Source organism: Rattus rattus, chromosome 4, assembly GCF_011064425.1.
Source record: "Rattus rattus isolate New Zealand chromosome 4, Rrattus_CSIRO_v1, whole genome shotgun sequence".
NCBI classification, from domain to species: domain Eukaryota; kingdom Metazoa; phylum Chordata; class Mammalia; order Rodentia; family Muridae; genus Rattus; species Rattus rattus.
In genome coordinates, this window is record NC_046157.1 from 18,338,727 (window position 1) to 18,366,605 (window position 27,879).

Sequence of the window (27,879 nt, forward strand, 5' to 3'; positions counted from 1 at the left end):
TAAAAACGGGTGTCATGGCTAACATGTTCCATGATGGATTCTCTACACCAACAGTAGAGGAGCAGAAAGTTTCGCAAGACCAGACAGAGGCTTAGAGCGTTCACTGTCCATCCGGGCTGCCTACTGCAGTCTAGAATAGGAGTTGAGCTTGACAGAGGGTGAGGGGGAGGAGCACCCAGCTTCTGCTCAGGTCTCCTGGACACCTGATCCATTCAGAACAAATGCCTTGGGCTGGATGTCCTCTCCTGAGAACACAGCCTCCTCTTCTCTCTAAAATGCTGACCAACCCACCTCATGCAGCAGGGAGTTTCAGACGTTCCCATGTTGAGAATGGTAAAGAAAGGGAAAAGTCCTTAATTCTAAATTCCAGAAGGCAATGAAGACGATTTTCAACCATAACGAGCTCTGGGAATGTTTACAGAAACTCAGATGCTTTCCAAGGAAGAGCAACTTCCCAGCCTGGATGCCTTAGGACAGCTGGCTCGCCCCAGGAAGGCCTTGGGTTCAGACCCGCCCTGTGTCAGCTGTCCCAAGCCGGATGTAGGCTAAGGCTTCGAGTTCTGAGCCGGAAGGGAATATACTTCCTGTATATGGGGCTCATGCACAGGCTGTAAAGCCTCCTGCTTCTGCCCCCCGCCCCTATCCCCTGTCCCCAGGACTGGGATTACAGGTGTGCACCATCATGCTTGGTGGCTAAATAATTAAAACAAAAATTACTGCCAAGAGTTGGCTCATGTCTATAATTCCAGCAATCAGAAGGCTGAGGCAGGAGGATTACCGTGACTTTGAAGCTAATTTGGAATATATATTAAGATCTGAGTCAGCCTGGGCTACAGTGTTAGACCCTGTCTTAAAGAACCAAAACCAAGGGATACAAACCAAACCAAATCACCAGACTTACAGGCTGGGAAGACAGTTTACCCAGTAACATGGGTTTGATCCCCAGACCTGGTTCAAATAAGGTATGGTCGCATGCTCTAGAGAGGCAGAGATAAGAGGATCTGTGGGGCTACTGTAGGTCAGTCAGCCTAGCATACTTGGTCAGTTCTAGGCCACTGAGAGACCCTGTTTCAAGGAAGAAGTAGACATGCACACATACATATACACACTCAACACAATCATTCACACAACATACTCACACTCATTCACACGCATACACGCACACACTCACTCTCATACACACACACTCAACACACACATACACACATTTACCTACACATACTCATTCACACACACGCACACTTATTCACACGTGTACATTCACATGCACGCAGTCATTTATACACCACACGCACATACATACACACACACATACACAAGCACACACACTCAACTACACATATTCATTCACACACATACACACTTATTCACACACATACATTCACATGCACATACCCATTCACATGCCATGCGCACACACACACACACATACATCTATTCACACACATACATACACACTCATTCACACATATTCACACACACATTCTCACTCATTCACATTCATATACACAAACACACACACTCACCTACACATACTCATTCACATGCATATACACACTTATTCACACATACATACATGCATTCACACACACTCATTCACACACACACACTCACACACACTCTCTGGTTAAAAGTAATGGCGTTTGGATGTTCATGGGAGTACGCTCCTGTGTCTCTGAGGACAGAGCCCAGTGTGCACACTTCTTGTGGACATTCAGTTCATGAGTCATGCAGGCAGAGAAGACCAAATGCCCTCCGATCCAACATCCCATAATCATTATGCCCTGTTTACCACTGAGCTCCCAAACCAGAGCTCATTCCTCTCTCAATCAAGATATGGATGTGAAATGCGGTCTGAGCCTGGTTCCCCTGTGGTAGAGCAGGTTTGCCCGGGTGCTGCCTCCCAGGCAGAGCCACGGTGCTGCCGCACATGTGTGTCTTGAGCAGGTGGGTCTGTGACTGACGCCTCTCTGTTGCTGGCCTCCCACCGGGGATGGCCCGGCAGTGTGTTGCAGGTGCCATGTACCTCACTGGCTTTGCCGAGTCCATCTCCGATCTGCTGGGTCTCGGGAACATCTGGGCTGTTCGAGGAATCTCCGTGGCGGTGCTTCTGGCTTTGCTGGGCATCAACCTGGCAGGCGTCAAGTGGATAATCCGCCTCCAGCTGCTGCTGCTGTCCCTGCTGGCTGTCTCAACCCTGGACTTTGTGGTGGGCTCTTTCACCCACCTGGACCCAGGTAAGCCCCTGGAGTGCAGATGGAGATGCTTTGTAGATCTGGATAGGTGTGGTTTGCAGAAGACCCTCCCTCTCTCACCGCTGTACCTCTGAGGAGGGCGGGCTGGTCTTAATCATGTGAACAGGTCCATCCCAGTGCAGCTCCCTGGGTCCAGAAGCCCGGAAATCCCTCCACACACACAAATAACCCGAACACACAGACGGCCACCCACAGACACACAAACACAAATAGATACACACAACATATACACATACAACAACACCGCCCATACTCACATAAACACGAGACACACACACACATACACACACAGACACACACACACACACACATTTTTACTTCATATTTTTCCATGATTCTGTTTTTTTTTTTTAAAAAATGTAAACAACACAACTTTTGCCAATCAAAAGCACAAGCAGATGGACAGAGACCAACTTCATGACACCAAGCAAGAAAAAAAAAATGTAGGGACAGAGAGGAAAACGGACATCGATAACCATGGTTATCTCCCAGGTCTTTTATTTTAAGAATTTGATGTAAATATATGTTTTTGGACATGGTGGCATCTGCCTGTAAATATTTGTGAGGCCAAGGCAGGAAGATAGTGAACAAAATACTGAGACTTGTAAAACAAAGATATTGTAAGATATTATAATTTATAACGGCAGTGATATCATAGTTATGAAGTAGCAACAAAAATAATGCTACGGTTGGGGGTCACCCCCAACATGAGGAGCTGTGTTAATGGGTCGCAAAATCAAGGAGGTTGGAACCACTGGTCTAATCTAACCCAGGGTTTCCTGAGCTTCATGGAATCCCAGGAGCATGAATCCAGAACCCGTGTCTCTAAATGACATGGAGGTCTGTCACTTTGCCACTTTCTGATTTGTGTTGTTTTAGCATCAAGGTCAACTATGCTTGTCCTCAACATACACAGCTGTCCCCAGGATGCTATAGAAAAAGCCCGATACTGTGCACTCCAGGAACTCTGTGTTTAATAGAGACTGGTCTTTAAAGAGTGGGAGAGGGGACCAACAGTATGCTTAGGACAATCTTCAGCCCAGGCAGGGACTGATGCTGGTGGGGTGATAGTTACTGTGCCCAAGTACCTGCCATTTTGGGCTCTGTGTTCAGCATTTGCCACCACTCGCCTTGCATTGATCGTGCCTGAACCTTTTGAGATAGAAACTCTGCTACCTAACGTACAGACAGAGAAAAATGCTATGTTTGTGCTAATGCATGCCAGGGCTGGGGTTCGAAGCCTGATACAATGCTGCAGCCAAGCTCTTCCTGGAGTAGGAAGAGGCCTGTTTCATACAACCTGCTTGTCTGCTCTCGGCTTTCTCCCTTTGAGGTGTTCTCCCTTGCCTGTGTTCCTCCTAGTCTTGCCTTTATAAACAGACAGACAAACTGTGCACACCACTATAGTTTAATTTTTAATATGCTTTTAGATTTTACTTCTATTTATGCGAATGTATGTGTGCCCGTTTGTGTCAATGTCACAGGTGCCTGCTGGTTTCAGATCCCTAGGTTTGGAGTCATAGATGGTTGTGGACTGCCTAACATGGGTGCTGGGATTCAAACCCGGGTCCTCTGGAAGAACAGCAAGTGCTCCTAACCACTGAGCCACCTCTGCAGCACCCCCTGTATTTAGTTTACCTGTTAAATGCTGTTGGCTGTAGACTGGTTAGAGTCGAGTTGGCACATATTACTATTTCTCCAGATATTATAGTTCCAGTGCCAGAAATGGCACATCCTCTAATGTTCCCCACTGACATCCAGAAGGGCCAACTCTTACACAGAAGGGGCCCTCAGGCCCCGCTCCAGTGCCAAGGACCCGGTGATTATCCTGAAGTGCTGCAGCCTGCTCTCTGGGGCTTCTCTGCTGGAGAGACATGGTGCCTTTTCCTGGCCTTGCACTGTCCTGCAGCCATGGCTCTCACGCTGAGGGACACAGACAGGCCTTTGGCTGCTGAACTGTCTGTGAAGGGAGAAACAGGCTACCCGGTCCCCTCCACTGACACGGTTGCTAAGAGACCACAGTTAACTGACAGGGCAGTGCTTCTGGCCACCTCACACTTCACTAGACTCATGTGTTTTCCCTCTCTGGTGGAGACTTTCTTGGCTGCTCTTCTAAGGGACTCCGAATGCTTCTCCTCCCTTCTGGTCGATACATTAGCAGGGTGTAGTTCGAGCTGAAATTTATTTTCAATGGTTCCCATGGCAACGGGCATCATTGGTTTTTATCAAGCGGACTGTTTTCTCTGTAGTTAAAAAACCCAAACTGAAACCAGACCATAAGCTTTTACAATGGATTTAACAGAATGACTTCAACTATTAAAGGGAAAAAGACACTTCAAAAAGACTGGCAGGAGCTATGCCTGGAGGTTAACAGTGGTCATCCGCTGAGTTACGTGTAGTTATATATTATCTCAGTTCTATGCTTCCTTTGGTTGGCTGCAGTTACTTTAGTTTTTAAGACTTATTTACTTATGTATTCGTCCATCCATCCATGCATTCATTGTGTGTGTGTTCCATCCATCCATGCATTCATTCATGTGTGTGTGTGTGTGTTCCATTCATCTATGCATTCATTATGTGTGTGTGTGTGTGTGTGCGTGTGCGTGTGTGTGTATTCCATCCATCCATGCATTCATTCATGTGTGTGTGTATGTGTGTGTGTGTTCGCGTGTGTGTTGCCTGCATGTATGTCTATGTTCTGTGTGCATGCCTGGTGGTACCTGTGGAGGCCTAAAGAGGGAGTCAATCAGAAACCCTGGAACTGAGTTACAGATGGTTGGGAACTGCCATGTGGGAACTGAACCTGGGTCCTCTATGTAAGAGCAGTAAGTGCTTATAGCCACTGAACCATCTCCCCAGGCACACACACACACATACATACATACACACATACATACATACATACATACATACATACATACATGGGGCTGAAGAATCGGCTGCTCTCTTATTCTGGCCTTCAGAGACGTTAAGCACACAATGTATTACACAGACATATATGCAGATGAAACACCCACACATTAAAAATTAACATTTAAAATATTTTTTAAAAAGTCAAGAAATCTATATCTAACAGATATTATGGTTCCCCCTTATTTGTATTTTAAAGGTAAACATGCCTGTAGTCTCAGGAAGCTGAGGCAGGAGGATTGGCATGAGTTCAAGGTCAGCGTTGGCTATGATGCTACAGCCCTGTCTCAGATAATGGAGGGGGAGAAAAGCAAGCAGGGAAAGAAAGCTCTGTTGTCTTATGAACCCCTTAAATCCTGACCTAAGAGGAACCTAAGTAAACCTGCCCTTCCCTAGCACCATTCTTCCTCTGCCATGGCCCAGGAGGAGATGTGCGTGTGCTCATGTTGGACACACGTGACTGCTCTTTGTAGAGACGCAGGTAAATCCCCCTGACCTAGCTACAGTCCCCACTCCTGATCTGAAGCATCTCATGGGCATCCTGCTCTCCTTACGCTCTGTAAAATGCATGGCCTTTTCTTTCATTCACAGTTGTTGTTGTTGTTGCTGTTGTTGTTGTTGCTGGTGTGTGTGCGTGCGTGTGTGTGTGTGTGTGTGTGTGTGTGTGTGTGTGTGTGTGTATACGGACATACATGCATCACAGCCCCTGTTACTGACTAGAAGCACTTGGAGTTTAAAGTCCTATTGCTGTATTTCAGATTTCCCAGTTCTGAACCTTCACAGACATGGCTGTTCAGATGGGTGAGCGAGGGACTGGGTCTGCTTCTGCTGGGTTCTGCCTTTCCCATTAGATTGTTCTGAATTCACACTAGCGGTAGATGTGAGTTGTTATCTCCCGGAGGACATTGGGTAGGCGTGATCTTTTACATTTCTGCCGTGTTACAAAGTGTGTATCCCTTCTCTTTCCTTTTTTTTTTTTTTTGTAAACCATTGAGGTTAATTTGTTTGTGTTTTTTATCGCTTCTTCTATTTCTTTTCCCTTGAATTGTCTATAACTGTCCCCTGTTCTTTCCCACTGGGTTCTCTTGTCCCCTGACGGTTCCTAAAGCTCACCTACCTTAGCAGTGAGCCCAACACAGAACAATGTCGGCTTAGTTTTTATTTATGCTGGATGCTTGCTACAGATATTGAGGCTTTCCCCTGATGTTATCTGTCCTTTTAGAATATATATATATATATATATATATATATGCAATACCTGCATAAAACACCCATTTTGATCCAAACTATATACTCTATTTCCTTGTATATTTTTCTGAAATTAAATGTACTCCAGGTGTTAGGTCCCTAGTCGTCCTTAACCAATTGCTACAGCCACAGATCTGAAAATACGAGAGAAATTTATCCTCACGTAGTTCTCAAGGCCAGATGTCTGGAATCAAAAGTGTCTCAGGGTCACTGTCCCAGTAAGTCCCTGGAAGAGACTCCTTCCTTGCCCTCCTCCAGCTTCCGGGAGCACAGGTGTCCCTTAGGAGTGTCTGATCACTCTAGTCTCTGCCTCTCTCTCACAAGGCCCTGTTGTCTTTGTACTATGTATGCAATATTTTAACAAAATAACCTCATCTCTACCAATAGAGCCAGCCTGAGAGTCGGGACTGATCTCATGTGGAGATCCTTAGGTACGTCTGTGAAGACCCTTTTCCCAAGTGAGATCACATTTGCAGGGTCTTAGATCTAGGGTGAGAACATACCTTTGGGGGCGCCATTCACCCCAATATGCAACATCACTTTTGATTTGTTTTATTTTCTGTGGCCACTCACTGTGTAGAAAATGCTCTACGGAGCTTCCAGATGCCACCGGTGCTGTCCCCCTCCCCTGTGGGAGCCTCTCCCTTGCTTTTCCTAGAGAGGTGATCTCTGTTTTGGGTCCCAGCTGGTGTGCTGGAGCTCCCTACCTCTCTGTCTAGAGCCTGGGCCCTATCCTGTAGGTCCCAGAAAATGTCACTTCTCTGCCTTCCGCTGTGATCGACATTGGATAAAAATCCTAAGCTGAACGTGCTTTGGAATAGAATTGTGAAGACGTTTCCTCCACTGTCTCACACCCCACAGTATCAGGTATTTGTGATGCCCACGCTTAACTTAGGAGAGGACCTGCTCTTCTCCAAGTGTTAAACGTCTCCTCTCTACCCACGGTGCTCTGTAATCCCATAACAAACACTGTTAGATTAAACAACTGTAGCTGTGAGCCTACAGGAAAGAGCGACAGGTTCCCCTAGAGCTGGAGTTACAGATGGTTGTGAACCACCGTGTGATGTGGGGTCTGAGAACCGAACTTGGGCTCTCCGGGAGAGCTGTCAGTCTTAACCACTGAGCCATCTCACCTATAACAACAAGAGAGCAGCAGCAGCAGCAGCAACAAAATGTGTCAGCTTGTCCCCTTCGATTCGGGGGTTACAGGTGTTTCTTTTATAGTCTCTTCCTCCCACCCTCACATTTTCCCTATTTTGTATGTGTTTAACTGAGACTTTTATCAGGCTGGTCTTGATCTCATGATCTTCCTGCCTCAATGAGCTGGAACTACAGGTATGTAGGTACGTACCCCCACATCCACACAGCCTGCTTCCCTCCTCCTCCTCCTCCTCTTTCTCCTCCTCCTCTTCTTCCCCTCCTCCTTTCTCCCCTCCTCTTCCTCTCCCTCCTCCTCCTCTTTCTTCCTCCTCTTCCTCTTCTCCTCCTCTTCCTCCTCCTCCTTCTTCTTCTTCTTCTTCTTCTTCTCCTCCTTCTTTTTCTTCTTCTTCTTCTTCTTCTTTTTCTTCTTTTTTTTCTTTTTCTTCTTTTTCTTCTTTTTTTTTCTTCTTCTTCTTCTTCTTCTCTTTCACCCTTAAATTCTGTCTGTAGCAATCCTTCTTTAAAAACAATCTAAATTTTTGCAGTTTAGGTGACCACCAAAAAATATTAAATGGAAAACTGGAGAAATAACACATCGACCGTCACAAACAGGCCATAAGGTTCCCAGTTATTCGGTTTTGTTGTTGTTTAGCCTTTTCCCATGACTACTTTATAAATTAAGCTGCATCACAGGTGTGTGTGTGGCAAAGAGCAGGATTGAGTGGGATTTGCAGGTTTTTTGCAGCCCTGGGATCTGGGGGTCAACAATTCCCGGGGATAATTGATAGCTTTAAGAGTTGGATATGAGATTTGAATGTTTGTCACTTAATTTTTTTTTTTTTAAATTTTAAACTGCGAGTGTGTGCATGTGGGCACGTGCTATATCCCTCCATCTCAAGATGTCTCTGTGTGTCATATTCTCTTTGTCATGGCTTTCCTCACCACCTCTGTCCCTCGCCACCAGGTCGTTTCCCGTGTAGGCTGGCAGCAAGGATCCTCTTTCCTTCTCCACCTCCCGTCCTGTGTTCCCAAAGCACACAGCACCGCCTACGACACAGTGTGACACTGCACGAAGATGAACAGCAGGCAGTTTAGACATGACGCTCTCAAACATTTGTCCTAGAGCTCCTAAAATGCCTGCTGTGGGCTCAGATTCACATTTATAGAAGACGAGTGTCATACAAAATGCTCTTCCTGCCATGAAAGTCAGGCAAATATAGAGAAAATATATTTTAGAAGACGGAGTGACATGTGGTACATTTTAACGCTAGCTTCTACACTTTAAAATGAAATTGCGAGTCTCTGAGCGTAATCCCTTGGTTATCCTGGCAAGCATTTGCCAAGCTTCTGTGACAAACGCTGCATTTCACAGTCTGCATTGCACACAGCTCCACATGGTGTCTGAGTCAGTCAGCAGGGCCTGGGACAGGCTGGTCTCATGCTGAATCCAGCCGGCAGAAGCTGCTCTGTGAGGCTGGGGCTTGTGTTTGGCTGGCGGAGGGCAGAGTCACAGAGGGAGCTAGAAAAGACTCCAGCGAGCTTGCCTGCCTCTGCTCTCTGCTGAAACTGCTCTATCTGAGGTTCTGTGGAGCTCTTCATCTCCACAGAACCTTTGCTCAACTCTGATTCCCATTTGTTAGTTCATTTTTGTTTTGTTTTTTTTCAGGGTCTCACTGTAGTCCAGGCAGACCTAGAACTCACTCTATAGCCAAGGATCGTCTGGAGCTTAATGATCCTCCTGCCTCCACCTCCCAGTTTCTGGTACTAAAGGCATATCTTGCCATGCCTGGATTTCATCATGACCCTGGACTCTATTTTTGCACATTGGTCATGTGTACCAATTTGAAATCGCTATTTCTCATTTATTCTGTGAAATGATGCCTTTGCTATCTCTTCTTGTTCTCCCTAGTCCTCATATGGTCAGGGGAGCACGGGGCTCAGTTCTCTGCTGTTGGTGAGCAGGGGAGCACGGGGCTCAGTTCTCTGCTGTGGGTGAGCAGGGGAGCACGGGGCTCAGTTCTCTGCTGTGAGCAGGGGGGTCACGGGCTCGGTTCTCTGCTGTTGGTGAGAAGGGGAGCACGGGGCTCAGTTCTCTGCTGTGGGTGAGAAGGGGAGCACGGGGCTCGGTTCTCTGCTGTGAGGAGGGGAGCACGGGGCTCGGTTCTCTGCTGTGAGGAGGGGAGCACGGGGCTCAGTTCTCTGCTGTGAGGAGGGGAGCACGGGGCTCGGTTCTCTGCTGTGAGGAGGGGAGCACAGGGCTGGGGTTCTCTGCTGTGAGGAGGGGAGCAGGGGGGCTCGGTTCTCTGCTGTGAGCAGGGGTCCAGGCTGTGAGGGAGGGAGCACGGGCTCGGGTTCTCTGCTGTGAGCAGGGGTCACGGGGCTCAGTTCTCTGCTGTGAGGAGGGGAGCACGGGGCTCAGTTCTCTGCTGTGAGCAGGGGTCACGGGGCTCAGTTCTCTGCTGTGATCAGGGGAGCACAGGGCTCAGTTCTCTGCTGTGAGCTCACGGGCTCGGTTCTCTGCTGTGAGGAGGGGAGCACGGGCTCGGTTCTCTACTGTGAGGAGGGGAGCACGGGCTCGGTTCTCTGCTGTGAGGAGGGGAGCACGGGGCTCAGTTCTCTGCTGTGAGGAAGGGAGCACGGGCTCAGTTCTCTGCTGTGAGGAAGGGAGCACGGGCTCAGTTCTCTGCTGTGAGGAAGGGAGCACGGGCTCAGTTCTCTGCTGTGAGCAGGGGTCACTGTGAGGAAGGGAGGGGCTCAGTTCTCTGCTGTGAGGAGGGGAGCACGGGGCTCGGTTCTCTGCTGTGAGCAGGGGTCACGGGCTCGGTTCTCTGCTGTGGGTGAGCACTCTGTGATGTCTTCCTCATCATTGCTGCTGCCCCGCTTCATCTGCCTCCCTAGATTTCTCCACCCCAGCTCCCATATTGCTAATTCCTATGGTCCACACACCACCTCCAATTAAAGTCAAACTAACTCGGGCCCTCCATTCATTATCTTTTTTTTTTTTTTTATTTTAAAAAGTTGTGATACATCTAGTCATCTTCTAAAAGTAAAATTATCTTTTCTTCGTCAACAGTCTCACATGTGTGAGCAATATGTCTTGGTCATATCCACCTCCAGCACCCCTTCTTCTCCCCTAACACCCCAGCACATCTTCGCTCCACCCTCACTTCCGCCCAGCACATCTTCGCTCCACCCTCACTTCCGCTCTGGGTTTCGTGGTTGCTTTGGTAACCCACTGAAGCCGGTTGTTACTTTCCACTGAGTGTCGACTCCTGACTGCGTAGGCCTGGCCTTCTGCAGGTGACCATAGCTGCTGTGGGTTCCTGAGTGTATGACCGTGGCGTGTCCAGAGGACAGCGGCCACAGCGCTCCTCCCACACCTGGGTTCTTACATTCTTTCTGCCTCATCTGAGATGGTGTCTGAGCCTTGAGGGTGGGATGGAGTTCGCGTAAACTGTTCCGTTTAGAGCTGATAGTTTAGAGCTGTTAGATAACTGGGTAGTCAGTTACGACTTTGACCGATTGTGAGCCTCTGACCAAGATTACTGATCTATGCACGTAACTATTTAGAAAAAGCCCGACACTACATCCACTGAAGCAAAACCACACTGTGACAGATGCTGGGCAGGGCTACTTCTCCCCTCAGAGATGCAGAAGCCGCAGTCTGGAGAGAGGAGTAGTTTCTAGGAACCCAGTCCCTTGCTGGTCCGGCAGAGAGGCGCAAAATCTGGGAGTTAACAAACTTAGGTTCCTGCCAAAGGCCATTGCCCTATGACTTTTGCCTAGGTTTGTAGTACATGCATGAGTTCCAACCTGTAGAGCCCGGTGAACACGAACATTCTGGCTGCTCCTCGAGCTTGGAGTCAGCCCACACGGTGACTAGGAAGGGCAAGGGTTGGGTTTTCCACAATTACTCAGCACTGGCTTACGGAGACAGGCAGTACATATTTGTATGGAGAGAGCCCACGAAGTAAAAGGTAGCCAGACTGCATGGCCTTTTTTGTCCCTGCAGGTGCGGTTGGCTAGTCTGTGGCAACCGAGAGGGAGGCCTCCATGCCCTTACTGTGGGACTCCTGTCTTGCACCCTATCTCTAGCGCCCCTCTTCAGTCCTCGAATGGGAGCAGGGGCCAGGTTACCGCTGTGACATCACCTTCCCGCCCAGCTCCTGCCCCTTGTGGTCGACATCAACTCTGCGTGCTTTGTCTCCAAGTGGTTTCCTGGCTGTGGGGCAGGCCTGCCTGAAGGGCCTTGCAGTGCCCTCCGTGGCCTCTGTGTGGAGTTGCAGTCTATGTCTCTGGGCAGGAGACCTTGTCCCAGGGCAGCTCACTCAGTCAGCCCTTTTACCCTTCCTCAGTCCTAGGAGGAAACGCCCACTCCAGTGTGTGGATTGCTTCTCCAGAGCCGATATTTACATTTTATTCAGCAAGGACTGTCATACACACACTCTCAAGTGAAACTGGACAGGCCCAGGCAGGGTGATTTCAGGGATGCCAAAACAGCAGCCTGGAGAGGGGAAGTTGTTTCTGAGACCTCCATGCAGCTAGCTCCCGGCTGGTCCAGCAGAGAGAGGCAAAGAGCACTTTCAATGAAGGCCCTGACTTTCACTCCAGCCCTGAACCCTGCCTGCCCCCAGCAGTGCCAGCCTGAGGGAAGCGGGGAAAATCCTAAGCCCTGGTTTAGTGCTAAACCTCTGGGTGGAGACTGTCCGTCTGTATTTTCAAACTTCTCGGGGTCGGGAATCCCTGCCCAGTGTCCTCTGCTCACACGGGCCTCCATACTGCTTTCTTCAGAGATGGGCAGGGAGGCGCAGTGTGGGACAAAGACCATGGTTCCCAGTGCTCAGGCTCACAGAGACCTGGGGATAGAGCGCACCCTAACCCACTGGCCTGGAGTGCGCCGAGAGCAAGGTGCCAATCTTCATTTTAAACCACTCACTTGACTGGTGCTCAGCCAAGCACTCACAAAGCTCTCTCTCTCTCTCTCTCTCTCTCTCTCTCTCTCTCTCTCTCTCTCTCTCTCTCTCTCTCTCCGTCCCCCCCTCAACCCCCCCTCCTGGGCCACTCCCCATGTAGCCTGCCTCTCACCCCTGGGTCCTCCGGCAGCTGCTTTCTCCCTGGAAAGTGGGGCGATGCAGCAGGTGGCTCCGTGGTCCTCTGCGTTGCAGGCCGAGGGCAGCCCCACCTCAGCGTGGGTGAGCATTTCCCGCCATTCCCGAGCGTTCCCGACTAAGTATGCCGGCTGAGAATAGTCAAGGAGCAAGGAGCGCAGCTGGGTCTGGGCAGCAAACCGGCGGGATTTGAGGCCGCGGTCAAAGGGGAATGACATATAACTTTTATTGTTGAGACAGGGTCTCACTGTGTAACCCTAGCTGGGTCTGGATTTACACTCTGTAGATCAGGCTGGCTTTGAACTCAGAGAGATCTGCCTGCCTCTGCTTCTGAGTGCTGGGATTAAAGGGTGTGCCAGCAAGACGTTGCTGCTGCTGCTGTTATTATTATTTTCCTGTTTTTTATTTCTCTGTTATCTCTTCCCCATGCCTGACCTGCCTCCCAGCTCCTTCCCTTTCTGGTTTTCTTTCCTTCTGTCTTTATGGTGGGACCTTGGAAGGAGCCGGTATATGGTAGTTTTTGGCTTAGCCCAGATTACTCCTATTGCTGTCCCAAATCCTCTTGGTATACTAAAAATTTTACTGCTAAATATATATGTCAGTGTGCTTAGCGGAAGACTTGACACCTGTGGACAAAGGAAATGGGCAGTGTTGGATGGTTTGGAAGCAGGCATCGTGGACGACTTAGACACGAGGAGTATTGCTTTTCTGCCTTTTGGCTAAGATCAAGTGTAGACGCGAAGAGTGTATTCATTCATTTATGTTGGAGCAGAGGCCACCAGCCACAGAGGACCTGTAGGACAAGCCCTTGTTACAGACACTGAGCCAGTCTCTGGAAGCTCATGGATGCTGAGGGAGGATGAAGTTGGGCCTGCCTAGATGCCCTTGCCTTGCCTCCCTCTCTACACAACCCTCGTTTGCTTTGACAGTGATCTGAGGCTCACTGCTGGGGCGTCACAGTGGGACTGAAGTGGTGGGGCTTCAGAGGAGTCCCAGTTGCTGGAATCGTCCCTTAGGTGGCTTGTCATGACAACATGAATGCTCTGGGGGATGGCAATAGATGTCTGTCACATCTGTGTCACCCAGCACCAGGCCAGGGCCTGGGGCAGGGTTTGAGACTCTGTTCAGTGAGCAAATGAAGGAATCAGAGTGTGGAGAGCCCTAGGGAAAGGTCCCGGTCACCCTTGGCCCCTTGTCTGCAGACCTGGGTGGCTGATCCTCCCCGGGCTCCCCCCAGAGAGGCGCCAACCTTCCTGTTTTGGCAGTGGCTCTCAGGTATTCTGTCTGCACAGGCTCTGCTGGCAAAGGGTTTCACAATGCCTTCACAGAGGGCCCGGCCCTGGGTGGAGACCGGTTGCAAGTTCAGTCAGACCTTCTTGGGCAGAAGGAAGGAAGAAGGGTTACAGCTGGGAGAAGCTGTGGCTTTGAACGTCTTCCTCCTGGATTTTCTTGTTTGCAAGGAGTGGAGGTGCTTAAGGAGGCACCGAGTATTTGATGAAAGAGCGGGCGAGGGGGAATGGGTCCCTGGGAAATCAGATCGTGCGTCCTACCTACCCCAAGTCAGTACTGCGTCTGTGGACCGGCACAGCCTTGGATAACAACCGCGTCTCCTCCTCACCCCTCCCTCTTCCGTCCCTTCTTCCCTCCCCTTTCCGTGCACATGTGTTGTGTTACCCATATCCACATGTAAGTAAATCAAACCAGAATCTAGACAGCGGGGACAGGCCGTCTCCTGACTTACTCTTTCCAACTGTGTAGGTCTGAGAGGAAGGTGGGGGATCTGGGGGGTGCTGAGAGGAAGTCCAGGGAGCGGGGATGTTGGCCAGACACTCCCATAGATCAGCAGGAGTCTGGCTGGGGATCTGTGGATGTAGGACATGAACAGGCGGTCCAGCATCAACCCGAGGGGCCAAAGAACAAAGCAGGTCTGACTTAAGCAGACCCCCCTCTGCTCAGGACCAGACCCGGGCGGGGCACACGTAGGATGGTGAGAATGTAAAATGCCATCCGCTAACAAACAACCAGTTGTTTTTCGTCACACTCCTCCAGTGATAGCACATAGGATTGCACTGACCTCACTTTTGACCAATGGCCAATGCGTTCAGCTGTCTGGAGAAATAATCTATTAGCTGGGTACCTGCCAGTTGTCTGGGATAGGAACGAGTTTGGGCATATGTTTTAAAAAGTGATAACATTGTTATGGGTCCCGCCTAGACAAGGAGATGGGAAACACAAGCCGGCCAGCGCTAGTCCCCCAGAGTGGGACTTGGAGGAGGCGCTGTGTTCTGAGTAACTCGGCACCCCCTGACTGACCTCTTTTCCTCCACAGAGTTCTATGGCGGTGGGAACTCGCCAACCTGTGGGTCATGACCCCTGGGGGTAGGGGTTGAATGACCTCTTTCACAGGGGTCATCTAAGACCATCAGAAAACACAGATATTTACATTATGATTCATAACAGAGGCAAAATTAAAGCTATGAAGTAGCAACAGAAGTAATTTTGTGGTTCACCGCGACATGAGGTACTGTATTAGAGGGTTGCAGCCTTTAGGATCTAAGGGCGCACCACCCCAGCACCCCAGCATGTACCTGTAGCATCTGGACCTTGAGTGAGGAGCTGGCCTTAGGGAGCTGGGGGACATTTGCGGGGTCACATGATTGCCATTGGGACACACATCTTCCAACTCCTTGTCTTGTGTCTATGGGTTTTCGGGGAGCGATGGCTCACACCGGTGTGCTGCCCCTCCTCTTCCCAGGACCCCTTATGATGCTGGCTGGTAATGAGGGCAGCTATGCTGGTCCCTAGCCTACCAAGCTCAGCCTGTGACTGTTAGGGACCCATGTCTTAGTCCTGGTTATGAAAGACTTAGGCACTTTGTCACGATGCCTCTCTGGTTTCATCCAAACCCTTCAGCTAGCCAGGAGAAGATATGGGAAAGTGGCTGACACACTCTGCAGGACTGAGCACAGCCAAGGCCTTTTGGATGGAAAAAGTTTTCAGAAAAATGGCTCCTGTGTGGTCATTACATATTTGAAGTGTGACCATGACAACAGCTACACTTTATCAAGTGCCACATAGGCTTGCTTGCTTTCTTTCTTTCTTTCTTTCTTTCTTTCTTTCTTTCTTTCTTTCTTTCTTTCTTTCTTCCTTCCTTTCTTTCTTTATGTACTTATGTATTTATTATCTATTTAGTGCTTTACTTGTACCTGCTTACTTAATTATTATCCAGTAAGTGTGTATTGTGATTATTCCCATTTTGTAGATGGGAACATTGAGGCAGTGAGCCATAAACACTTTAGCATTCACGAGAACAAAGGAGACTCAGATAGCCTAAGCTCTTACCCACAGCACCTAGCTATGGGACCTGGGTGAGTTCCACTTTACATAGTAAACAGGCCCTTCCTCAGAGATCTGGCCTCCAGACTTGTGGTTCTGGTGGGACGTACCAATTGCCTGGTGACAGCAGTATTTTTTCCAGGTTGTTTTGACTATGACCTGTTATCTCTCAGACATTCATCCGGAGTCTGCCACAGTCCCAAGGTTCTTGCGTAGTGCGGCGTGTGTACTATGCTGGGTCTCAGCTTCTCCTGTGGCTGACTCGCCCTTCAGGTAGCATCAGCTCTCACACACCTACATTTTAGCGCAAGGCCCTGGGTTCGATCCCCAGCCCCGAAAAAGAGAGAGAGAGAGAGAGAGAGAGAGAGAGAGAGAGAGAGAGAGAGAGAAAATGCACGAACAAACAACAAACACTTTGTGCTGCATATTAGTTCAATTTAGAGAGGAAAAAAAATTTGCGCATGCATTTAATCTGCTTTTTTGACTCAGGAACTGCATGTTAATAATTTTATATAACAAACCAACCCCCTTTTAAAAATGCTTCATTTCATTTACTTCTTGCCTTCGTTAAGTATCATTTTTCCATGGAGGGATTCATATTGGTTCAGCTTTCTGGAGAGTGTGCTACCTCTTTCCCTAGGGACCCCCAAAGTCTTGTGTCACCATCACATGGACTATGTTCATATTTGGGGGCAGCATTTGTGGAAAAACCCCCAAAACTATAAATAAAAGGTTTCAGAACTTTCTAGAAGTCACTGGGGGTAACAGTGTAGAGGAATGAGCGTGTCCTCTCTTGGTTGGCTGCTGGTGTGTGATTTCTGACAGTGTCAAGAATCCTCAATATCCTTAGAGGGGTGGCTTTCTGGGCTGGTCCTTAGTCATAGCCATTGGAAGGTGGGAATTGGCTTTGTGAACAACTTCCGAGATAAGCGTGAGAGCCCAGGTCACACACGCTGTGGAGTGTGTGAAGGCTATGGGGGAGCAAGTGCCAGGCGTTGCTCTGGGAAAAACGGCGACTTCATGATTACAGTGCCTGGAAATCGTATCAAGAGAGAAGCTCATGTTGTCCAAGGAGCATCCCACAATCACTGGCTATACTCATAGTTACAGTCAGGACAAGCCGGGACTGCAAATAGGCAGAGAAGTAAGTGGTCTCCTTGGTATGAAAACCTAGGACCAGGCATGGCAGTAGTACCTTGCAGTCCCAGCACCTAGGGGTCCTGTGGAAGATCAGAGTTTAGGATCAGCCCAGGCTATATCTTGAGACCTTTGCTCAAAACATCCCAGCCTTTCCCTACAAAAGGAGAAGAAATGAATATTTAGTCTTCAATAGGAAAATGTATTTTTTTTCTTCTGAAAATAGTTGCCATGATGCTTTTGAAGGCTTGTCTAACTGACATTCCTTACTAGCTCCTTTATTTCTTCTTGTCCTTCCCTGGTTCCATTTATCTCTGCCTTCAGTGTCCCCCACAGCCTGCCTCTATTTCTTTCTCCTCCACTTGATCAGTTGACCAAAGCTCTTTTGCTCGAGTCCTACTATGTGCAATGCAATGGGTGCTCCACAATTAAGATACACAAAGGGTAAGGCCCAGTCTCTCTAACTGGACATCTCACATCCCGGGTAAGGGCCATAAAGGAAAGTCTCCACGTTCGGGAAGCATCATGCAACGGTCTTGACCTGAAGCTATGAGGTTGATCTAAGAGAAAGTGTGTCACCCGACAGTGAGCTTAGAGAGAGGGTGCTCCTACAGTAAGGGAATTCTGTAGATGAAGAGCTAGGAGTGAGAAAGTACATGGAAAATTCCAGAAGTGTAGGAAGTTAGATACGTGGTGCTTAGGCTCTGGTGTAGGATGGGGAGTGACAGAGGTCTAGAAGGAAGTGAGGGTGTAGCCAGCTCATGAAGGATCACACTATTGCCTGATAGTGGCTTCCCTTGACCAGACAGGACAGCTAAGTAGGCCCCGTGACTTCCCAGGGTTCCAAAATGTGTTTGTATCATAGACCTTGGAGAGAGAGCCCTGCCCCCCGTGTGTGTTTGTGTGTGTGTGCATGTGTGTGTGTGCATGTGTGTGTGTTTGTGTGCATGCATGTGTGTGTGTGTGCATGTGTGTGTGCATGTGTGTGTGTGTGGTGTGCGTGTGTGTGTGTGTGTGTGTGTGTGTGTGTGGTGGTGTGTGGCGGGGTGATATAAGCTCTTATTTCTGGAGAGTGCACTGTGTTCTCTGGCAAACTCCAATGTCTCATATTCAGGACGGTCGCCACCACGTGGGATATGCCCTGATTCTGGGAGCCATTTGTGGAAATCTTAATAAAACTCTGTAAATAAATGGTCTCAGAGACTTCTAGATGCCATTCGAGATAATAGTGTAGGAAAAAAAATGAGTGTTTTCTCTCTGTAGGCTGCAGGAGAACAAATATAAATTCTAAATGGTTAGCGTCTGCCCTTCAGCTCACAGCCATGGCTGATACCTACTGTCCTAAGGCCTCAGCTAAGAGATCCCTCCCTTGCTCCCTAAGTGGGATCTGTCAGTACAGGGCCTCATGGGAACTCTCTATACAGTGGGCTCCCTTGGGACCAGGCTCCGCATGCCCCTCTCCGTTGGGAGACTGTCCAGAGCAGTGAGCCACAGGGCATAGGGAGATGTTGTAGTAGAAACAAATTCTCATGGCCTTTGTCCTCAAGGACATCCCAAGCATGGAGAGCATCAAAGATCGCCTTGATCATGTGGGATAGTACAGACAGGTCAGGGGTCAGTACAGACAGGTCAGGGGTCAGTACAGACAGGTCAGGGGTCAATACAGACAGGTCAGGGATCAGCCTGTCCAGGCAGAACTGGCCAACTTGAAAAAAAAAATGAAACAAAATTTGTTTGTTTTTTTTTTTCCCTCAAAGCAACGCATATTCCCCTCCTAGAGTCTGAGAGACGAAGAAGAGATGGGAAAGTTACCCAGAATCCTGCCACTCGGAGAAATAAGGAGAATTAGTCTTGTTAGGTCCACATTTTTATTTCATGTTTGTATTCATTACGTACTGAACACAGACAGCAATTCTATATTCTGAGCAATGCACACTTATTTTATTTAAATTGGTTTTATATTTATTTATAGAGGTGGCTTGTGCGTGTGTGTGTGTTTGTGTGTGTGTGTGTGTGTGTGTGTGTGTGTGTACCACAGTACACACGTGGAGGTCAGAGGTCAACCTGTGGGGAGTTGGTTCTCTCCTTCCACCTTGTAAGTCCCAGGGATTAAGGTCAGCAGGCTGAGCGGCTAATGCCTTTACCCCCGGAGCCACCTCACAAGCCCACATGTTTCATTTAAAATACGAGGTAGAAAGGCTATTCCACCACAGTCTCTTTTCCTCTTGAAAACACAATCGAGCTCACGTTAGTGCGTGTTATGTTCAAGGTTAAAGTCAATTGGCAGTGTTTAGTGGTCTCAGTCAGCCTGCAGCACAGCAGAGACACCCTGTCGAGTCTCTGGGAATTTCTGGGTCTTTCTGGCTAGGGAAAAAAAAAAAGAGAGAGAACAAAAATAAATCTTAAAAGCTGAGCAGAAGGTCAGTAGGTTTCCTTTCAAGTAGGGAAGTGGTCGAATCGGGAGCTGCTCTTTGGAAACCTAACATGGGCAGGATGGGGTGGGGTAAAACTCAGGAACCATCCTGAGTCAGGTTGGACAGTCACAGCGGGACTGTGGGGCTGCAAGGGAACAGGCCAGGAGACTTTTAGAAACTGTGTGTGTGTGTGTGTGTGTGTGTGTGTGTGTGTGTGTGAGAGAGAGAGAGAGAGAGAGAGAGAGAGAGAGAGAGAGAGAGAGAGAGAGAGAACACAAGAGAAGAGCGATCTTTCTCTTATTTCTATATTTAGCTTTCCTGTCTCTTCCTTCCCCGGCCTATTTCCCACTTTCGGTTGTTTTTGGTTGACTGTATGGTTTTTCAAGACAGGGTCTCCCTACATATCCCCAGCTGTCCTAGAACTCGCTCTGTAGACCAGGCTGGCCTCAAACCCAGAGATCTGCCTGCCTCTGCCTCCCGACTACTGGAATTAAAGCTGTGTGTCTCTATGCTTAGCTTTATTTCCGACTTTGACCACTACCAATATCAGGAGCGTATAGACCTGCAAACGCCAGCAACAAAGTTTATTTTGACCTGGGAACTTTAACTTTTCTCTTGTTAGTTTATGATTCAAAATAATAACTTCAAAGGGTTCCAAGATCCTTCCATGAATACTTGGTTTTTCTCATGTGACTTGCTTGTAGGTAGGCACACATGCAATTTTCCAACCAGAAACCTATCCAGTCACAAACACATGCGGCCTGCCCCACTTGGACACTGTAGAGAAAGAAAGAAGCCAGAACAGAGTCAGAACGTGAACTGGAGTGTTTCTCTTACCCAGCAAATTCTAGCCAGCTCTGCCCGGGATGCGGTGACCATGCCCGCCTACTCTTAGAGGCAAGATTTCCAGGGTGCCAGGCCTACACATAGGCAACTTCCCCCATCGTCATCCTACAGGCTTCCTGGTCTCAGGGATGCTACACAGTCACAGGCTAGACCAACAGCACAGATAGACAGCTGGTGTCTCTGCCTGGCCAGGAGCATGCATTATTCTTGTAAGTGACCGTGCTTTGCATGAGAAAATAATGTCTGTCTCACAAATCTTCAGCCCAAACACCAGTCTCCTCTAGAGTCTAGAGGTGTGAAGGGAAATTTCCCGTTTCTCTGAAAAACTCTATCACCTAGATATTCGGTATGAATAGTGTGTATAAGTGTGTGCATTGTTGCCCAATGGTTAATGTTTTCAAATTCATTTCTAGTGGACACTCGGGTATCTGTGAGACGTCTGTGTCATCTGCCACATCAGAATCGCACATTCCTTATCAAACGTCAGACATTCCTTATCAAACAGCCCAGATTTTTTTTTTTTTAAATCTGAACAGGAAGCATTGCATATCTCTGCTTATAAGCAGTAGAGATGGGAGCGACTGTTGAAAACAGGATCTTGTTATGTAGCCCAGGCTAGCCCCAATTTTCTGCTCTTTTCTTTTCTTGTTTTTTTTTTTTCTTGTTTTTTTTTTTTTCTTTCTTTTCTTTTTTTTTTTCTTTCTTTCTTTTCTTTCTTTTTTTTTTTTTCCTTTGGTCTGTCTGTTTTGCTTTGTTTTGTTTTGGTTTTTGTTTGTTTTTTTGGCTTGTTTGGTTTGTTTTCATAGCCCTGGCTGACCTGAAACTCACTGTACTCTGGTGTCAAACTTGCTGATATCCACTGTTTCTGCCATCGTTCCCAACTGGCTCCAAACTCTTGATCCTCCTTCTGCCTCCCAATGCTGAGATAAGGGCAGGTCTTGACTTTCGGATTTTGATAAGCTATGGAGCAGGACTTTTTTTTTCCCCTTTGAGAACTAGAGATGAGCTCTGAACCTCCCGCTAAGCAAACACTGGACCCTGAGCCATGGCCTAGCCTGGTCCCTGTTCTGCTGGAACACCTCCTTCCCTGTGCCTGTACTGACAGAGTTACAAAGTAACCAGTGGAGTATTGTCTTGCAAATGCCTTTTCCTGCTGAGGCGAGGGCTGGGGAGAAAGCGCTCTCCTTGCAAGCTTGAGGACCTTTGTTCAAGCCCCAGAACCCACACTTAAAAAGCTGGCTGTGGTGGCAGCTGCTTGCAAACCCAGCACTAGGAGAGGAAACCAAGCAGATTCCCAGCGCCCTCTGGCTAGCCAGCCCTTATTATTTAGTTTTATTGTTTCGATGAGAAATTCTTCAATTAATTTTTTTCTTTAAGAAAACTGTGAAGCGGGCTGGAGAGATGGCTCAGTAGTTAAGAGTACTGTCTGCTTTTCCAGAGGTCCTGAGTTCAATTCCCAGCAACCACATGGTGGTTCACAACCATCTGTAATGGGATCCGATGCCCTCTTCTGGTGTGTCTGAAGACAGCAACAGTGTACTCATACATAAAGTTTGAAAAAAAAAAAAAAAAAAAAAAAAAAACTTAAGAAAACTGTGAAGCCAGGAACTAGGTATGGTCGGTGGTTCCTGCTGAGGATTGAGGGGAACTCTCCTCATTCAAGGCTTACCTGGGCTATATATAGCAAGACCGTGCTTTGTACAAACCATCAAACGAAACCAATAAAACACCAAAAAGAGAAACCAAAAGCAAACAAACGAGAGAGAGAGAGAGAGAGAGAGAGAGAGAGAGAGAGAGAGAGAGAGAGAATGAATATGAATAAGAATGATCTCGCTGTGTAGCACAGCCTGGCTCCAAATGCACACTCCTTCTACCTCGGCCCCCTGAGGACCGGGCTTACAGAGAGGTGTTACACCACACCTGTTTCTCCTGTTAGGCCCCCACTGGCTCATTTTAAACCTATTAGACACCTAGATTTCCCAAGGTGATCCGACTGCAAGGAAATAAGACAGACGATCCAAAGTAGATAGGAGAATGCATTCAAGCCGCAGATCTATTCTTCCTCAGAGGATATCTGAGTGAGCACTGTAAGCCCAGACAGCTGTTACATGAGGAGTGTACTTGCCTGTGTTCCAGCTCTTAAAGTAATGAGGAGACATGACTTAGAACCAAAACACCAGCATCCAGACAAACCCACCATGTGTCCCCCCACCCTCAGTTCCTACTTGAAGCAAGAGGGAAGCCGCAGAGTGGAAGTGATGTCACAGAGCAGTCACCCACAGTCTAAGGGCAGATCTGCCCACACCACATCAGGGAGGAAGCCATGGGACCTAGACTCTGTCCCAGCTCTGCTGTTTCCTCACTCTGTGACCTTGGGGAAATCACCTGTCTGCACAGCAGCTCCCCCATCTGTGATTGAGAAACAGAGATTGAGAGGCAGAGCACTCAGATCAATGGACGCGATAGACTCTATTTCCTCAAGTCTAGACTGCTGTCAGTTTTAATACGCTCAAGAATTTTCAGGTGGAAAAAAACCCTATCATTACAGAGTGTGTTCATTGTGAAACGTTCACATTTCAGTGAGTCAGAGAATGTCGCTCAGGGGCAGGGCACTTGCTTACGACAAGGGAGGGACAGTGAGCTAAGAGGACACTGTCTTTACCCTCGACAGTCTCAGTCTCTTCAGAGAAAAGGAAGAAGACACTGCAGAGGTACCGCTCGGGGCAGGACATGTCCTGGTGGGAGATCCAGGCTTCCAACCCCACCCAGCACCGTGGAAGACAGCGGACAGACAACAAGACACTCCGGCAATGTCCACTGACTTTTGTTGGAGAATTTCAAGAACGTTTCGAACTTTTCAAGGCATCCTTACAATAAACCTGGTATCTTGCTGAAATACCATTGGACGTGTGGATACCCTAATAATATAAGGCTGTTCCCACCCCCACATCCTGCTTCTTCTGGTACTAGATCTGACTTTGTAGCCTAGACTGGCATTCTACTTCTTCTTTTTTTTTCTTCTTCTTTCTTTCGGAGCTGGGGACCGAACCCAGGGCCTTGCGCTTGCTAGGCAAGTGCTCTACCACTGAGCTAAATTCCCAACCCCTCTACTTCTTATACAACCCAGGTTGGCCTCACAGTTGAAGCTGTACCTCAGCCTTCCAAGTGCTGGGTTTCCAGGTGTGAGCCATCAAGCCCTGAAAGTCTTGAAACCAGCCTCAGTGCAGAATCAATGGACAAATGTGTGTGTGTGTGTGTGTGTGTATGTCTGTCTGTCTGTCTGTCTGTCTGTGTGTGCACGCATATGTGTATGTCTGTGTGTATGTGAGTGTGAGTCTGTGTGCATGTGTGTGTATGTGTTCATTAGAGTGTGTGTGTGTCTGTCTGTCTGTGTGTGCATGCATATGTGTATGTCTGTGTGTATATGAGTGTGAGTCTGTGTGCATGTGAGTGTGTATGTGTGCATTAGAGCGTGTGTGTGTGTCTGTGTGTATGTGCATATGAGTGTGTGTCTGTGTGCACATGTGAGTCTATGTGTGTGTCTGTGTGTGCATGTGTGTGTGTGTGCATGTGAGTGTGTGTGTGTGCATATGAGTGTGTCTGTGTGCACATGTGAATCTATGTGTATGTGTCTGTGTGTGCATGTGTGTGTGTGTCTGTGTGTGCATGTGTGTGTCTGTCTGTCTGTGTGTGCACGCATATGTGTATGTCTGTGTGTATGTGAGTGTGAGTCTGTGTGCATGTGAGTGTGTATGTGCACTAGAGTGTGTGTGTGTGTCTGTGTGTGCATGTGTGTGTGTGCATATGAGTGTGTGTCTGTGCACATGTGAGTCTATGTGTATGTGTCTGTGTGTGCATGTGTGTGTGTGTGCATGTGTATGTGTGTGTGCATATGAGTGTGTGTCTGTGTGCACATGTGAGTCTATGTGTATGTGTCTGTGTGTGCATGTGAGCATGTGTATGTGTGTGTGTGCATATGAGTGTGTGTCTGTGTGCACATGTGAGTCTATGTGTATATGTCTGTGAGTGCACGTGTGTGTGTGTGTGTATTCCCTAAGAGCCTGTGACCTGGAAATTTGGATTATGAGAAATACCCTTGGTGACTTTTTTGTTTTTTAAATTAAACAGGAGTGTACAAAGTAGCAGGTTCCTTATGACATTTTCACGCCTGTTCTTTGCGTACAGCCAGATCTGGGAAGTGTTGCCTTAAGGGTCCCCATGGCATTCCACCCTTTTCCCGGTGAGAGGAACCTTTCAGATGCAGGAGCCAAAGCCAGTCTTGTGGTATCGGTGCTAGTCCTGTCCCATCAGGAGCGGCAGGAATCTGCCATCTGGCCCAGCCTCCCAGGGCTTATTCTGAACTTCTGCAAGGACAGTGCGTCTCAGTTGGGTCTGCAGACTGCCTGCGTCCAGTCACCCAAGGACTCACAGGGATAGACTCAAAATGTAAGTGGCAGTCTGCATTTTACACAAACACACTGGCGATCGTGAAGCACAGTTAGCTTTTGGAACTATTGTTTCTTAACCATTTCATGAACCTGTAAAGAGTGAATGTCCGAACAGGTGGATAGGGCTGCCTGAGTCAAAGGCCGGCCTTTTGCTGCATAATAACCACCCACGCACATGGCGGGCCCTGGTCTTGCTTCTAGTTTACCTGGTAAGGACATCCCTAGGGACAAGTGCTTGGGCCCCAGATACGCTCAAGTGCAGCCAGTGTTCTCCCTAAAGCCACATCCCATCCCCCTTTCAGAAGGCGGGAACAGGGATATGATCTTAACTGTCTTGAAACACCTGCTCTGGAGACCAGACCAGCTTTGAACATGTAGAGATCCCCCTGCCTCAGCCTCCCAACGGCTGACATTCCAGCATGCACCACCACACCTAACCTCTTAGTTTAATCGAATGAAGTTTAATTTAAGTGCTTTTATTTGTGCTGTTATGAGTTTTTTGATGACAGTGGAGAACCTAGCTCCTAGTATGGAGTCCAAGAGCTCCTGAAATTTCGAGAGGGCTTGTAAGTGGATAAGTATATTTTTCTGGGAGAGAGTCCAGGACTGCCTCCAGATTCCCAGAGGCATCCTTGGCCCTGAAGGGAGAAAGAGTAAGGATCAGGACACAGGAATTTTTAGAGGATTAAGCAGTGGAAAGTGATAAGAAAATGCGAGGGTCTGGGTGGAGATTTTGGAACTACTGACTGATCCCACAGCAAAGCCAGACCGCCACACCCCTCGGCGTTACCTTCCTCTCTCCTCGCTCCCTCCTGGCTTGCTGTGTCTTCCTTTATTTCTCCCTCTCTCTTTCTGTTCTTTGTCCTCAGTTCCTCCCACACCCATATCTTCTTCCTTGTTAACTCCAGTCAGAGACTTGTTGGACGGCCTGTGTGTTCCACCTATGGAATATCATCTTATGTGGGGGATTCTTGTTTTTAAGAGTAAGTGTGTTGGACTTTTAATATGTCTCTGGGTGAGGGAGAAAGGGTTTTAGGGACCCGGATGTCCTGCTTTGGATTAGGTTTTCTATGGGCAGAACAGCAGCTGCGAGTGCTATAAGGATTGTGCAGTCTCACTCCCTCCTCTTGTCCTGAGTTTGGTTCTGATAAAGAATGACTGGTCCGAAAGTTAGCCCCCGGCCCCAAACCCCGCCCTACAACTGAGATGGGTCCACTGATTGTTTAGATCTTGCTGCCCTTCGCACTGAAGGGCAGAGAAAGGAACCACAGGCTGCAGAGGCCATGGAGCCCGATGAGCGGTGCAGAGCAAGTGAGAGTCAATGTTGCCCAGTTTCTGCCCTTGCGTGGGATCCAACTCTGTGGGCAGGCGGCAGGGCTGGCCGGCCTCCCTGGCCAGAGTTCTGTGGATGAATGCCTGGTGTATGAAATCACTGGCTTGGGAGGTCCTTTAACATTACTGAGCTCTGAGAAGCTGGGAGTTCCAAGGAAGTAAAGGATGGCGCCCTGAGGGTTGGGCTAGCACGTTCTGCCTGTGACCCGCCAGGCTCTGGCTCAGCCAGCCTTGCGCGCCTCTCACTATAGGAGCGGAGGTCGGTAGCCCGCGGCATTGAGAAGTATACAGAATGCTCTGCTGTGGCTGTGGGAGAGCAAATCATGGTACTCTGAGGCTCAAGCACTTTGGGAGCACTGCGTGCGTGTGCGTGTGCGCGTGCGCGAGCGGAGGCATCGTGATGGTGGGTGGGTCTGCCAGGCAGGCCTCGTAGGTATCCTGCACATTTGATTGGGGAATGGGCAGTCACGGTGAGTCGCTGAGGCCGAGCGCCCATCTAAGGTTGGCTGGGGATCCAGGAGCCTGTGAGGGCTGGAGCTGGCAGAGCCATGCTTCCCCCTAGGGCTGTCGTCATAAATTTGCAAGTCATACAGTAATATGGGAGTTGAGCTGGTCCTCTCCATGTTTTCTTTCCCATGCCCGCACTCTGGGGTCCAGTGCTGAGATTTCTGAACTCATAATGAAGCGGTCCCCAGGCCTGCTCACTGTTCCAACTCCCATGGCACTCTAGCCCAGGACCCTCGTGTGCTCCGCAGGTGTCCATGCAAGCTCCTCCTCACGGACAAGTTCTGAGAAGATACTGAGGCTGCTTCAGGCTTAGCCCAGCCGCAGCAGCAGGCCAGGCCTAGGAAGCCCCTGGAACCACCTCCCTGGGGAACACAGGGAATTTCTGGCCGTACAGGAAGTCAGCAAGAGGCTGTAGTTGCTGGCCTCGTGTGAAAGGTTGCACCACAGTTGCTCTCCTGCGCCCTGCTTTTAGAGTTAGGCTCCTCATAACAAATCCCTGCATGGCTGCAACTTGCTGCATGGATCCTGCCAACCTCTCCTCACATCTGAAGACCTTAATGCCTGCCTTGCTGCTCTGTCTGAGACCATGAAGCAGGTGCTCAGCAGAGAGTTATTGTCACTGTCATTGCTTATCCTAGATGGAGAAGCCCCTGGAAGTCACTGGGTTGCGTGCCAAGACAGTGTTTCTCAGGTCTCAGGATCTAGGGCCCCTATGAAAATGAAGATCCTTGTGTTGTAGATTGGGGGTGAGGAAGGAACCGGAGCCGCTGTCATTAGAGCACTTTCTACCCTGTTAACAAGGACTCCAGGTTCCACACCCGGATGATGACGTCCTAGTCTGAGCTGAGGAACTGATGCAGAAGGAGGGACCCTGAGGTGTCCTCTTCTGTGAGGAGGTGCCCGGGACAGCACCTCACCCTCACAGCGAAGACACAGAAAGGAAATGAGTGCAGGCAGGTACTCCCCTGCCCTCTTGGCGTCTGAAGGCTGTGGGTACCTAGAGCACTGAGCTCTGCCTGCCCCTATGAGGGCATGAACAGCATGGAGCTTTAGACCGTTCTCAGGTTCTGTGAGGCTGAGCCATTGCCATCCACGAGACTCGTGGTGTCACTGTCGTTTGTTTTCTGTGTTGCTGGAAATTGAACCCAGGGTCTTGTGTATGTTGAGCACCTGCTTTACCACTGATGTGCACACCTAG

General features: G+C 48.8%; 1 protein-coding gene across 2 annotated transcripts in view; it reads left to right on the forward strand.

Annotated features, from left to right (window-relative positions):
- Slc12a8 (solute carrier family 12 member 8) overlaps positions 1-27,879 on the forward strand; it is a 126,162-nt gene that overhangs the window by 10,908 nt on the left and 87,375 nt on the right. For both annotated transcript variants that reach the window (XM_032900144.1, XM_032900145.1), the window contains exon 3: positions 2,006-2,237. In XM_032900144.1, the coding sequence (XP_032756035.1) occupies positions 2,006-2,237 (232 nt within the window). The remainder of the gene's footprint in view (positions 1-2,005; positions 2,238-27,879) is intronic.